General features: G+C 48.0%; 1 protein-coding gene and 1 non-coding gene across 3 annotated transcripts; one reads left to right on the top strand and one right to left on the bottom strand.

Moving 5' to 3' along the window:
* Positions 1-727: 727 nt before the first annotated feature.
* LOC119463728 (retinol dehydrogenase 7) lies at positions 728-13004 on the top strand. Of its 2 annotated transcripts, none has more exons than XM_037724552.2 (5): positions 728-1165; positions 3028-3234; positions 9973-10155; positions 11602-11734; positions 12641-13004. In XM_037724552.2, the coding sequence occupies exons 1-5, from the start codon at positions 961-963 to the stop codon at positions 12996-12998; spliced, it is 1086 nt and encodes a 361-aa protein (XP_037580480.2). In that variant the 5' UTR covers positions 728-960; the 3' UTR covers positions 12999-13004. The 2 variants fall into 2 exon arrangements, with proteins under 2 accessions (XP_037580480.2, XP_049512476.1); XM_049656519.1 differs by having other exon boundaries at positions 9973-10260.
* On the bottom strand, positions 8302-8514 carry LOC119465415 (small nucleolar RNA U3). The gene has a single exon (XR_005194854.1). It is a non-coding gene; the product is annotated as a small nucleolar RNA U3 (small nucleolar RNA).
* Positions 13005-14592: the final 1588 nt, after the last annotated feature.

The following is a 14592-nucleotide window of genomic DNA, read 5'->3' as shown; positions in this document are numbered from 1 at the left end:
AGGTTAACAATTGAAGGCAAACGACATATCTTTCTTAGCAATCAGACATACAGTATATATACATATACTTAGTGACGCGTCACCACGATTTCATATATAAAAGGGCGACCCGTCTAGCAACTCATTCTGTTCATTCTCAGACCACGGAAATTAAAGACTCCAGAAGAACAGCGTGAATACAATGCTCGGCCATGTGGTGTGTTTGATACAGCTTCGCTGGATATTCACGTTCGCAGGGCGGGATGGCGGCCATTTTTTCTTTATTACATGGAAAACAAAACTGAAAATGTCCACGGGTCTGGTTGACTAAAGGTGAGCCTAGTGTGTGCGTCACTGCACACGTCACGTCTCAGCCATCTGGCTGTCTAAACGTGTGGCCTACTGCGTGCGTCGTTGGGCACGTGACGGAGCAGCCAATGGGGAGGAGGTGGCGCCACGTATTGAGTGCATAAAGTGAGTGTATGAAATAAAAAAGCATTAATATTCAACTGCACGCCACTGAGCGATCCTTCGAGTTATGAAGTCGTCGCGGGCAAGCGAGCGCGAAGAGACGCTTGGCACGTTTTCATTAGGACTTACCGAGGTGCAGTTAGAACGCAGGCGAAAGCTTTCTCGGACAAGAAATGTGCCGGAAAACAAACATTTCACCAAAGGGACTATAATGCTTCCGCATTCCCACAAGTAAGCAGTCTTTAGCGGCCCTGCGGAAGTTTTCTTTTTTCAATTTTCTCCCCTTCTTGAATATCAGTTATCTTTCAACCTCCTTCCTTTCGACCTCCAGCAAGCCAGGCAGAGCCGTAGTGAAACCTTCTGTTTTTCCTCATTCTCTCCTCCCCCTTATCTCTAACGCGACATCGGCGATGCCCATTCCTTAACCGGCTTTGGTAAGTACCACTGGTTTACCAAGTAAGCCGAGCGCCTCTAACGTATGCTGGGCTCGTGTTTGTGGACAAGTGTAACATGCGCACGTCGTGGGTACTGTTTTTCGCTCTCGTCTTAACCTTTTGCAACTGCTGGAGGTACATGCCCCTAGCTGCCACTGCGGCGCAATGGATCGGATTCCTCGTGATTGTGCCTTCCTTGTCCTACTGGCTGGCGAGGTACATCTGGTCCATCGCCTTCGTGAAGTTAGTCTCTGGCGACGGCAAGGCAGTTTTGGTGGCAGGTAAGTATGGCTTCGCGAGTTGCGCTTTATTTATTTCCTAAAAAATATCATAGGGGGGAAGAGCACCTCTTCTCGTTATTGTCGCGCCTTTATACAAAGTGCACATTCTTCCCCTTCTGCAATGCGGTTTTGCGGCGGCTTAGGCTGGAGGACAATCCAGGTGTTGTTCATGGCGATGACCAGGTCCAGGGAGAGCTCTCGGTGGAAAGATCTATGGCGTTTATTCATAACCCATTGGTATATCACCGAAATAGCAAAGAGCACTCCGTTTGGACTATAGTTTCAGTGCGACGGAGAGTTAGCGTGCAACTGGGGCATTGGCAGCGCATAGGCAAGAAAGTATCGAAATGAAAAATCCGCAGTTCCGCCCTAAGGCGATGCATTGAATGCGACATCAAGGTTTAACGTTGCGCTCGAGTTTCTCACACGGTGTTCTTGTATTACGTGGAGGCGACATGGGACGATGCCGCGCGCAACACAAGTGCTGCTGCGCACCAGTTACCCCCCCCCCCCCTCAAGTATTAGTTGCATGTCAAAACGCTGGCGCGATGAGGTATACCCCGGAAGCTGCGTTACCGGCTTCGCGCCTGGATATATGAGGCACGAGATGGGACCGACGGAAAAGCGTCGTTGTTTGTCGGCGCCCACTGTACGGATTACGTAGGTATATTTAGCTTGAAACTTAGTACCCGTCCTGCCCAAACCAGCATATGCACCAAGGTGTGGTAAGCACACGGCTACTCAGCGAGCACGCTATAGTATGTGCGCGCGCCACGTTCATGCAGCAGCGGAAGCGAGTACGCCGCCCCAGCTCCGGCAAAGCTGATTGAGCACACCATCATGGTGCTCCCACTTGGCTTCGTCGTTTTCGTAGTCAAACCCACTGCGCGTCTTTGGAGGCTTTCTCAAAGTATACGTCACGCAGTAGCTTGTTAAACGGATTTATCAAAACCTAAACAAACAAAAATAAATAGATGTACAAAGTACAGCCAACTTAGGCGAAAAGCCAGAAAATCTGGACAGAAAGAAAGCGTTGTACCGTGCTTGTTGCCCTTTTACGAAAGAAATAACAAAACGACACAAGAAAGAAAGAAAAGAGAAGGTATAATGCCTTCTGTGTTGTTTTCCTTTGATCGCGCTTCTATTGGGAAATTTTTGATTAGAAAATTACACCGACTTGTGTGTTTCACATTCTGTTTTTTCTCGACGCTAAAGTTGATAACGAGGCATACAGCTAAACTGAGCGAAAGTTCTAAAAAAATTGCGGTAGAACTCATGTCACGGCTAATGTTGACGTTACTGCGATTAGCAATGAAGCAGTGTAGCTACGCACCGCATTGCCACCGCAGAGACGCGCCATGTACCAGCCATTTACGCAGCCAAGCTCCTCTGTGGTGCTTCCCTTCGAACATGCTGTGTCATTCAGCGGCACCACCACGAAGTCCGCGCGTGGCACTTGTGTGAATATGACACTTGGAAAGGTTTTGCCTGATTATACGCGAAAAGTTTCCCCAGTTGACGAACGGTACACACTAAGTAGCGCATATTTACCCAAGTTGGCACAACATAATTTTATTCAGGAGCAAAATACACCCAGTGGCTTGTAGCTGGTGACCCAAGCTGGCCTCAAATAGAGTTATTGAAGAGCGACCCATACCTAGTGGCACATACTTAGTGGCCTGGCAAAGGCTAAGTGGTACCTACCTAGTGCTCTAAGTTTGCGTCAGAGAGGATCACTGAATGCGGCACATGCTCAGTTCCACAGACCCAGTGAACCAAGTGAACCATGACCCCCCGAGCGTGCCGTTTAATCTCAGAGGCCATGCTCATCAAATCGTGGGGCGTTATACGTCCTACTGCAGGCTGCGACACGGGCTTCGGACACTTCCTGGTGAGAAGCTTGACCCACGTAGGTTTCTTCGTGTTTGCCGGCTGCCTGGACGCCACTTGCAACGGAGCCAACGAACTGAAGAAGCTCGCCAACGTGAAAGTTTTGCAGTTGGACATCAGTAGTGAACGGCAGGTCAGCGATGCTCTGGTGGCCATCAAGAAAGACCTGGGCTCCAAGGGTTGGTTGACTGCAGAGTATTTCGGAGAGCAATATAGAGCTTTAGCTTGTTTGTAAATCGCATTACGGTTTACAGAGGTGGAGTTCAACCAAAGCACATAGACATATGATTACAATGACAAACCTTACTTAACTTTGTTGCTTTACAACGTCGCCAGTAACCTAATGATTACCGCACAGTACTTAATATTTCTACTTCAACTCAACGAGAACATTCATACCAGGCTAAAATGTTTCTAACACGCCGTAGTTGAAGAAACCATCAGAGAATGTCGCTAGCTGGTCACGTGTAGTAAAGCTTGTATGTATAGCGAGAGAATGAATTAGTAGCTGCTTTAAGGTTGGTGCCATCTGACTGTTTGGAAGCTGTGATGGAAGACATGTTAACGTATTTCAAAGGGTATTCTGACACTCTGAATGTTACCTTTGAACTTCTCAAGGAAAAAAAGGCATTAGGGTTTTAGATATAACAGTAACTTTTCGACACGACAGCCATGTTTGCTAGATTTACTCAACTAGAACTAAGTATGCTTTGCTACCGTCTGAATCAAACCATACTAAGTTGGTAAAAACTATAGCAACCTTCTGTTTCCAGAGTGCGCTACAGAAAAGCTGTTGTCACGTCATCCTGGCAAGCCTTGACCGCCAAGTTCAGAGGCTAACTACAGCACGCTTTCTTGCACAAGTGCTTAAGGCGGTAGCTGAGGGCCTACGTGTAAAGCTTAAAAGACAAAACAAAGGTGACCGCAAATCAGACAAACACAAAGAAAAAAGAAAAGTTAATGGGATGTCTTTTATTCATAAAGTGTCGCACAATCTCAAGAAAGTTGCTGGGCGACATGGTGTACAAATAATGCTTTAAAGCGAAGCTTTGTACCTCTACCAGCCAAGGGTTCTGTCGTGTCCGTCGTTGTAATCAAAAAACGATCCCGACGAACCGCTAACAATTGCAGGTATAGCAGTATAGCTTACTTGAATTCAGGCATTCAGCGTACAACTAAGCACTCGTTTTCGCAAGAAAAACCACAGAAACAAGCTTCAAAGTGATGAGCCAACATGATGGATGATAAGGGCTGCGGGCAAACAACGGAAACAGGCTCGGCGCGGTCCGTAAGATTTGATTGCAGCTGTTGCAAAGCTTATGCAGCTGCTTGAAAGAGGGTTGACGTCATTCGAAACCCTTCCAGCCTAGTAACTGCTTCGGTTCATTTTCTAGACTACCCCACTATGGGTAGACCACGGAAAGTAAAGACGGCAGAAGAAGAGCGTGAAAAATATCAAGTGCGCCGCAGTCACCGTGAGGGTGGCGTAAAAAACCCGCATTTCCCCGAAGGGGAGTATGAGGAAGTGCGAAGCACGGGGTGATGCTATGAGGGGGCGCGCGCGACTAAACTGCAGAGCCGAGCGAAGGAGACGGCAGCGAGAGAGCACGACTGACGCGCCGGCGCCACATACACAACACGTGACGGCGGAGCGAAACACGCCAGGCGGTTGGAGAGGGGGTGAGCGGTGGGGAGAGTACGCACACGAGGGGCTGTTACCGGGCGAGGAGGGAGCTGTCAGCGCGAGGGGAGAGGCGGCGGCCGAGGGTGAGTGCAAACCTAACGGGGGAGAGGCACACCAGCTGCATGGCGCCGTGACGTCACGGCGCGGAGAGGGTGCGAGGAGCCGGCGCGGCGCGCGCAGCCACGGCGCGGAGGCGCCAGCTGCACAACGCGCCGTGACGTCACGGCGCGGAGAGCGGTGCAGAGTCGGCGCGGGGCGCGCGCAGCCACTGAGCGGAGGGCGGAGCGCGCGCAGTCACGTGGGGCGTGACGTCGCTGCGCCGTTGCTACAGACGCTCCTCTCCGCTCCTCGCGCCGTTGCTAGGGGAGAGGAGGAGGAGCGCGGATGCCGGCGGAGTTATCGGGGTCGCTTAAAGCCCGGCCCACATGGAGCGAACTTTCACGGCGAACTTCGCGCGGCCCGCACCAGCGCGGCTGATCGCCAGCGTGCCGCCGCCGTGCTGCACCCACATGCGGCGAAAAACAGGCGGCCGTCGCCGCCACGATTTCAGTGTTGCTAGAACAGCGTGATTTCGTTCCCAGTAAAATGCAGTGAAAAAATAGTTTTGTATCTGCAATTAAGCCATTTTTTATGTAATCGCGGTAAATAAAACGACTTATTATCTAGGTTTAATGTCCATTTGACAATTTCTGTCACTTTTTATCAAAACATGGACTGCAGGACGCGGAATAATCGCTGGGGCTGGCCACGCTGTGCAGTGGCAATCGTGTTCAGCCGCCGCGGTACCGTAGCCACAGATGCCGTAGCTACAGTGTACTGTACCGTAGCCGCGATATCCGCGGTTTTATGAGAGGTGCTGCGGTAATTGTGCGTTCTGCAAACATCCGTTCCCAGTTTGCACTCGAAGTAATTGCTCAAGAAGGTCGCGGACACATCCTTTCAGTAGTCGCAGAAAACGCCCAGCTGCGCTGTGAACCGGTCCGGACAACGCCACACGACGATCTTTTTCCGTGAGTTCTTGTACTCTGGGTGGCAGCAATCCCATAATATTGGTCGCGCCTGGACGGCTATGATCAGCCGATCGTTGTACGCGATTCGCGCAGCTTTCATCGCCATGTTCTTTGGCTGGCTAGCCAAGTCAAATGTGGCGGCCGGAAGTCGGACGCGACCGCGCCCTGATTGGTCCACGCCACTCGCCGCTTCCGGCGAGCGGCGGATCGCCGGCGAAAATATTTAGCCCACCTTGATCGTCGGCGAACAGCCGCCGGCCGCCGGGCGAACAGCCGCCGGCCGCCAGGTGGACGCCGCGCGCGGCCGTTCGCCAGATTTTCCCAAGAAAATCGCTCCATGTGGGCCGGGCTTAAGAAGTGCATTCGCACTTAAAAGCTTCGCTTTCCAACCACCTTCACAGGTGGATTGGCGGGCAATTTTTTTCTGCTCCGTGTAACCTGTCAGGACTGTGCACGAGCATTGAAAATGCTGAAAAGAAGAAAGAGGCCTGCAAAACCAAACATGGAAACAAATACGTTTGGTGCGCGACGCATGTTATGTACAAAATCCCGCTGAAGTGTTATAGGTCCATATTGGCCAAAAAGGCCGACGCGTATATGACTGGATGCGCGAGCATTGAGCGTAGGCCTACTCTCAAGGAGCTGGTGACTTGGCTTTTCACTGTCGTCAGTGTGACTGTGCACCACTTTTTGAAAATGTAACTATTCTTGGCAGAGGCAGGACGAAAAGAAAGGAGAAATACTTGATCTGAGGAATACAAGGTTGGCTAAAAGGAAAACAAAGACTTAGAAAGAAAAGTATTCCTCCCATGTATTCCTCAGATCTCAACCGACTCGCCCAGCTACAAGTTCTACTTGAGAAATACTTGACGCGTTTCATATCAGTGTACAAGATGAAACAAAGAGCATCAGTCTTCTGTTACGTTTGGCCGAGTTTGGTTCCAAGCCGGGAGAAGAAGACGCCGGGAGAAGGAAGAACGTACTTTTAATGCGGCATGCTTGCCGAAAGAAGGTGTACAAAAGGAAGCCCCCACGGCGTGACCCGCAATCCTTTATAAAGGAACGCCGGGGTCAAAGGGCGAGGGAAAACATATCAGCGCACATGCGCGAAACAGATTACCGTCCGGAACAGATGAGCCAGACTTGGGCGCCGGCTGATAAGCGGTGCGCAAACGCAACAGTTCCTTCTATATCTCTCTAAGCTATCTCTCTAAAAGGCTGAGCTTTGAGCATGAGGAAGTAGAATGTAGAAATAGAAAGGGCAAAATGGTGTGTTCATCAATTTAAAGATTTTTGTACCTTGCTAAGAACATTGTGCATGCGTCGGCGGTTTGACGTTCGAGGGTTGATCCGTTTTTTTTTTTCACATTTATATCAGTTACTAGTCCAGCATTTTGGTGTCTCTTCTTTCCATGCATCGTGTTTGCGCCTCAATTTTTTTTTTTGCGCTGGTTTTGTCAAGTTACAGTATGAACCAACTGGTCCAGCAAGCAGCATTTCTACACCTGGGCACTTTAACGGTGTTGACACGTTTCTGAAATTTTGCCGCATGTGCCTCAGAACTGATCCGCGAACTATGTCGTCAGGACCTTATTCTTCCAGGCATAAATAAGTTTTTCTGTACGGCATACAATGGAGGAAGATGGTATAACAGCTACGAAACTATTTAAAATATTTGTTCGTTCGTCTGAGTGAGAAGGCACTGTGGAATGCCATGGCAAGGAAGTTTTGACACTTTTAACCACCATGAATGTCATGCAAAAGGCGATGCTTCCAATGAAAATTTACAGATGTTATAGTAGAAACTGGCCTCGAACCGAGAGCGCCATTTTCCGTGAAAGGCTCCTATATTATCACGGACGTGGGCTGAACGTCTTAACGCGACAGAGTTAAGGTACGCCGTGTCGCGGGAAATCCGGCGTCGGTATTGGCGTCAGCGTTAAGCATCCGCGTCTGGCGGAAATAATCATGCCGAACCACATCATCCCGAACCACCCCGACCGGGCGGGCCCTTCGCGTGGCGCAAGGCGTTAGTGAACAAAAATTGAATTTCTCAAAGTAAAATCCGACAGAAAAATCGTAATTTGTACGACCTAACCACAACCTACAAACGTGATAGCGTCGAATTGTAATTTGAATATACGAGAAAAAAGCCTGATAAGCAGCCAGGGATCTTTAAATGCTATCGCGTTCCACTCTTAAAGGCGAAGCCTAAGCGTCCTCCAAATCTGATGGTGTTTCGCTGTACTTTGGTACTAGGCAACATTGGCGGGAATATTGAAAACAGAGCCTTTCTAAATTTTGCGATAGCGATTATGTGGACAAATCAGACCCATTCCCACCGTCGTCGCTGCCGTGATGTTTCGTACAAAGTGCGATAACATCGTGTCTGTGCGCCGTATGCTGTGACTGCAAGTGAAAGCGTGCGAGGGTGATGGCTTGTTCTCGTGCGTGCACGGCGCCGGGCGTTCCACTCCACTTGCTTACAAATTTATACGGCGCAACAAATGCCTGAAACAGAAAGGAAAATTTTGAGCATGATTGAACACCCGGCCACTCAGCCCGAGTCTCCGCCCACCCTTCAGCCACAAGGGCTGAGGGAACGGTCATCAATGGCAGGAACCCGGGTCAAGACCCACAGTCCCGATGCCGACTTCACGCTCAGGCGGAGACCCTCAACTCATCATCGTGGTCGAGTGTGATCCGAGATCGCGGATGCGTCTCGGCGATCGTACTATAGAAATGATCCTATGAAGCACGATCTTGCCTAGAAGCAGTTCGACAACAGCTAGTGGCTCAAACCGTGCCGACAAGTTGCGCAAGGTAGAAGGCATATGTTTTCCTAGAAAGCATGCTTCTATGTGAAGCTTGCGTTGATCGAGTGTAACAATATAATAAAACGTCATAAGGAACATATCTCTATAACTCAAAAAACAAAGTGTTGCAAAGACATATTCCGTAAATAAAGTAAACGATGAAACGAATCTTTCACAAGCCGCTACAAGTTTTTGTGGGAGATTGCGGTCCTCGTCGAGACCACGCTCGGGACACGTGATCGTGAACATAGCTGTTTGGCTGCAATCCGGACGTCGCACGTATACTTCGTTCTGGCCCGTTTATTTATTAATTTGTTTACCTTTTCAAATTCAAAATTGGTGGAATCATATGGAACATCTTCGCGAGAGCGCCGCCTACTTGGACCAGTGGCGCCATCTATCGTGAGGTCAGGCAAACGTTCCGCGCTGGAGTGTGCGGCTGGTTGCATAGCAGCGACGCTTGGCTATGCGAGAAGAGCCCTTCTCGCGCTGCCGAATCGCTTCTGATTACTTCTCCTAGTCCCACCTGGCAGCCGGGAGAACACGGTCTAGTTCACACAGTGGAATCTAATGCAAACCTGCACACACGACGCCTTTACCGCGGTACAAGACCTACGGATAGCAACGCACGCGGAAGCACACACCACCATAACAAAAATTAGGGGTGGGTAATCTTCGGCTTGAAGAATGGAAACTGATAGCATTATCGGGCCCCGTTCGCATTGCACTTTTCTTAATGCGTAGGCTTCGCTGCAAGCCACAACGTGGGAAAGCCAGAGCTGGCTTGGTCTTTGTAAGCTGCTTACAAAGACCAAGCTTACACCGATCCCCTTAGTGTCGGCTTCACTTTTAAACACAAACACATCGCTGGAAAGACATTTTTTACAGGGGCAATATAAGGCCGTCTTACATCAAAATGTGAAGGCCCTAGGACCTTTCTTATTCTTTCATTAATTGTTTGCTGTTGCCCCAAGGCACGCGCCTGTCTAAAATTTGGAGCATGCTTTAGCATTCAAAGGTCCATGAATGCTTGTCAGGCAGCTGAGCTTTTTAAAGAAGTTTTATGTATGGTTACTCTCTATCACTCTCTTGTTGTTTCATCCCAGCATTATTTTTTCACCTAAGAGTGTTGGCACAGGCTAAAGGGCCCCTTTCTGACTGCTTCTTTTCATAATTACTGAAGGATTTTTTTTCTCCGTGTATGAAATGATGTAGCCAGAAGACTTGTTTCCCACATCTGCAGTTTGATCCGAGTTAACCCAACCAGCCGACCTAATAGGAATCTAACTGATCAATGTAGTGCTCTTTTCCTAAGGCGACGGAATGCCCTTTGCCTCAATAAATGGGTTTATGCGTTATGAAGATTCACTCGCCTGAAGTTAGCGACAATTAATTTGATACACGCAGTGCTGTGGGCTGTCGTGTGCAACGCGGCCATCCGTAACGAGGGACTCCTCGAATGGATGACCATGGAAGCCGTGAAGAAAGTCATCGACGTCAACATCCTTGGCACGTGCCGTGTCAGCAAGACGTTCCTCCCGCTGCTTAGGAAATGCAACGGCCGCCTGGTGGTCGTCACCAGCTCTTTCGGTAAAGAGCCGCAATTCCTTCCCTACAAGAATTCACTGAAATCGACCGGTGACCTTAAACCGGCAGAGGCTGATGTTCACAAAATCTGGCATTCACTCATCACAGGTTGGTCCAAAGACGCCAAGCGTAGAAGCTTTATTCGCTGCACAATTAAAGAAAATGTCTTCATCTTTCGCCGTGGTGCTCTCCTGTACATTATCCTTCTTTCAAACTGCTACAATTTCTGGAAACGCTACGCATAAAGCCGCAGGTTTCACATTCAGTTGTATAGGAGAGATCAGCGTGAAACATGACACCTGCGAGGTTATAATGTGTCCACCCAGTCAAGCGTTGTTATGTGCTTCTTTCACAAAATCAAAGATGTAATTGTAAATCTGTCAAGTCATTGGTACTTGGTAAAATGCCCGTACGTTGTCTTGGAAGCAACATAAAATCATAAACCTATAACGCCTATAACATTTCCAGCCTCCATTTGTATCTGCGCTGAGTAAGTTCTCAAGACTGTGGTGTAGGAATCAGGACATTAGTACATTAGTATTGCAGTACTCATGAAGATGAGGGCTACAAGACAGCATGGCTTAGCTGCCCTGTATACTCGGCACCTTTGCAGAGAGAGAGAAGATTCTTTATTAGATAGACAGAGGGACTTGCCAGCCTAAACGTAGCTGCCTACAGGCTACTTTGCAAGACACACAGAAGGGAGAGAAATGCCTTTGAAGGCCTGCAGAAAGAAAGATAAAAATAAATAAATGCTGGGGTTTGAAGTATCGTTTAAGGCAGAGAGATGGGTTAGTTGGAACTTGGACATGTTTCAGCGCACAAGAAAAATGAGAGGAGGATAGTCATATCGTACCAAAAACACGATATTTTCATTAGTTTATTATTATTACTTTTTATTATTATTTTTGCCACCTGGGCTTCTTTAACGTGCACCCATTACACTGTACAAGAGCGTTTTTGCATTTCGCCCCACATCGAAATGCGGCCACCGCGGCCGCGATTTGATCACGTGAACTCGGGCTTAGCAGCGCAACACCAAAGCCATTACGCTACCACGACAGGTTAAAAAAAAGATGAGATTGAACAGACTTCTTATTTGATGAATGTGATCTTAATATCATTGCCAACATTTTAAATTTTGCACATTTCCATCCGAAAAACAGCTGTAGCTTTAAGAAGGCAGTCCCGAATAAAGTAAAAATGCGCAATCGTTTTGAGTTGACACCTGTTCATCTTGTACTGCCTCCAAAAAAAAAAAAAAAAACGTCTGTTTACGTTCAGCTGCTTGCATAAAGTAAAATTTTCGGTTCTGCTCGAGTAAATATACCATTTAATGCACTTATTCTTTGCATCAGTGCATACTTTTGGCATTGCAGTTTTAGCATTCAGTCTCCAGCTTTGTTAACACTGATGCTCTTGTTACTAGTAATACTCGTCTTTTATCAGGATACGTAACAATGCCCCTGGGAACGCCATATTCGATGACGAAGCACGCTGTCGTGTCTATGGTTGATGGACTTCGTCGGGAGTGCTACGGCAAAAGCGTCGACATCATCCAGGTCATGCCGCAAGCGTACAAGTATGTTATGTCTTCATTCACACAAAATTATCATAGCTTGGGAAGACACAGTGCTGGAATGATTGTCTATCCAAGCTGTTGGTCAGTCGCACTGCCGTAATAATGAAAACAGCGGCACACACTGTTCAGCTTGTATTCAGAGAGAACAACATATTGATTATAACAGAAAGGCTGAGGGCTTGGCCTGAACAGGTGTGTTCTAAGCTGATTTGGTGAATGGCCAATGGCGTATTTTGATTTGATATAATCTCGAAGGCGTCCACAGAAAACCTTATGCATTCCCATAAATCCAGATGTTCTCGACTTCACCACCAGTTCAAACATCACCGCAGTTCAAAGAAGAAAAGAACGCCAAAGCTCAAGGAGGCAAGTATAGGCGAAGGTCTCGGCATGAAGACGCAGGTAGCATTTATATAACAGGTGCGGGAACTTTGCCATCGTGACCATGGACAAATGTACCAAGACCAGCACGACACGAGCTGAGATCAATGCCCTTACCAGCAGTTCGCATTCTCATTACTCGTCACTTCAAATAGCCAAATGAGATCAGCGGCCACTAAGGCAAAACAACACACAGCAATGAATTCCTACATACTAATATCAAAGCATAACAGCAGTGTTCGCACATGAAGCTTGTGGCCGAAAAATCTATGATATTCCCTGCCCAGCTATGGGCTGTCCATCGGGCCCGCGACGCAGCAGAGAGGCTCGGCCTTTCTGTGCCGACGTGGGAGCGGCCCGCTACGAGCTGACGCGCGTTCCGAGGGACAATAATAAAGTTTTACCATACCATACCATTCCCTGCCGTTCTAGCAGATTTTTCGTTATTGTCATTTCAGATGCATAATTAATAATTTCATTCTGTCATAGTCTCCTTTTACCCATTCCTCCCACTTCCCTTCGCAGGACGAACATCAGTGTTCCTGTGTTAGAACATGGGTTTACCACAGAGGACCTGAAAAAGAACTGCCCGGAGGTGGCTGATGACTTCACACAGGAGGAAATTGACAGCTGGATCAGGTCTTCGAAGGTGTTCTACGACACCTTCAACAAGGAAAACGTCCAGGAGGTCGTGGACGTCATGATCCTCGCCGTGCGTGAAACGCACCCGAGGACGTGGTACACGACGCCGATGAGCCTTTGCACGGCTGCGCTGTTTCCGTGCACATACCTTCCAGACGAGGCAACAGACGCCATCATGGCTTTCGTCAGGACGAGAATAGCTTCTGTCTCGGACGTCCCTGAGAAAAACAAGAGGCATTAGTACGGCCCGCCTTACATGTTTCGATGAGAAATCGCCCTGATGAGCGCATACATGTTTTCAATGTAGAAATAAATAAGCGTGTTGTCAATGACATGGGAAGGCAAGTCTCAGTATGCCTGTGCGAATTGCGGTAGCTAGAAGCAAGACGGTTCCAGCAAATACGTGACGCATTTACTTATTTAGACCTTTCTTTTGTCTAAAATGCAGGAGGGAGGGGGAGGTTTGAAATAAAATTACGCTAACGAGTGCAGTAATGAACAGTTATAATAGGGTGAAACACTAGAAAAGCAAGGAAGAGATTAAAAAATGCTGCGTAATTACGCACTTTGCAGATAATTACAGAATGCTCGTTTTCGAAAGACAGACGCGGTTAATGTAGCAGTTCGTACATATTATCGGGCTTAAGAGCTGGCAGAAAACAATCACGTCACTAACGTTCACATGTCCACTAATTATTGAATCCGCATCACACTGTGTGTTGTTTTACGCAAGTCTTGAGGTTTTGAGCAATGGTTGCTTGTCGGCGCTGAGCATACAATCCCGTGCACCGCCACAAAAGTTGACACTTTCGCTTAGCTTGCTCAGTAATTTTCAGTGCCCTCATAATGTTGAGAAAATGCCCCAAAGTCTTCCTATCAACTGCGTCAGTGTTTAGAGCTGGTTCATGTGGCTCCTGGTCACTGTCCTCGCGTAATTACCAGACTGCAGAGACAAAACACGAACTTCCTCAATCACTGTTTCCTTATACGCGTTGTCATGCCTACCGGTTTCCACATGATCGACGCTGACGCGGTTGTTTGTACTTACCACGAACGAAGACAATAAAAAGGAGGAAGCATTATAACAAGCCACCAGCGTTGACAAGCCAATTTTCCGTGAAGCGATTCTCTTCGCATTTTATCTCGAGAACGTAGTCCAGCACGTGGCCTCTGAAACTCAGCGTATTCGCCAAGAATGTTTGGCTGCCGGTAGTTTTTAATATATGCGCGTTCGTTCGGCTGCACTTCCGTGGCTCTGCCTGTAGAGCGTGAGCACTAAAACGTACCGTGTGCTTCAACGCGACGATCACGTGTTGGGCCGACTCGTTAGGCTTGAATTGTGCACCGCAATACATTGTTTCTTTGTTTATCGTCTGTCACTGGTTCATACCCACTATGTGGTATTGGCCAAGCAATGCTCCAATCTAATGTTTTTCTTCCGTCATGGTGCCCACAGCAACACCATTCGCTTCACGTACAGCTAGAAGATTCACCTCCTCTAAGTATGCTAATCGGTATTCTAACCGAGTGGCCAACGTCAGTGGCGGCTGTGAATGTTCACCCTAACTCAATTAGTGGATCGTGTTTAGCGGATATTTTTTGCATTGGGTCTACGGTCAAAGCAATTACCGAATGTTCGCACATTGTCCCACAAAAAGACTTCGACAAAGGGTAGAGAAAACAGACCGGACAAGAGCTTTCATAAATATGAATGGCTAACTCGCCCAACTTTCGTTACTTCTGTTCCTGATATCTTAAAACTTGGTTTTTAAAGGGAGTCCAATGTAACTTCATCCCATCTGTGCATTTTTCCAGCGGTAAATGCGACCCAGCGA

This window comes from Dermacentor silvarum, chromosome 9 (genome assembly GCF_013339745.2).
Source record: "Dermacentor silvarum isolate Dsil-2018 chromosome 9, BIME_Dsil_1.4, whole genome shotgun sequence".
Classification (NCBI taxonomy): domain Eukaryota; kingdom Metazoa; phylum Arthropoda; class Arachnida; order Ixodida; family Ixodidae; genus Dermacentor; species Dermacentor silvarum.
This window is presented reverse-complemented; position numbering and strand designations above follow the sequence as displayed.

Bases quoted from the DNA above. Each gene is read 5' to 3' on its own strand.
- LOC119463728 (XM_049656519.1), top strand. From the start codon at position 961: ATGCGCACGTCGTGGGTACTGTTTTTCGCTCTCGTCTTAACCTTTTGC. The intron at 1,166-3,027 runs GTAAGTATGGCT...GTCCTACTGCAG, and splicing joins CAAGGCAGTTTTGGTGGCAG to GCTGCGACACGGGCTTCGGA. The intron at 10,261-11,601 runs GTTGGTCCAAAG...GTCTTTTATCAG, and splicing joins CTGGCATTCACTCATCACAG to GATACGTAACAATGCCCCTG.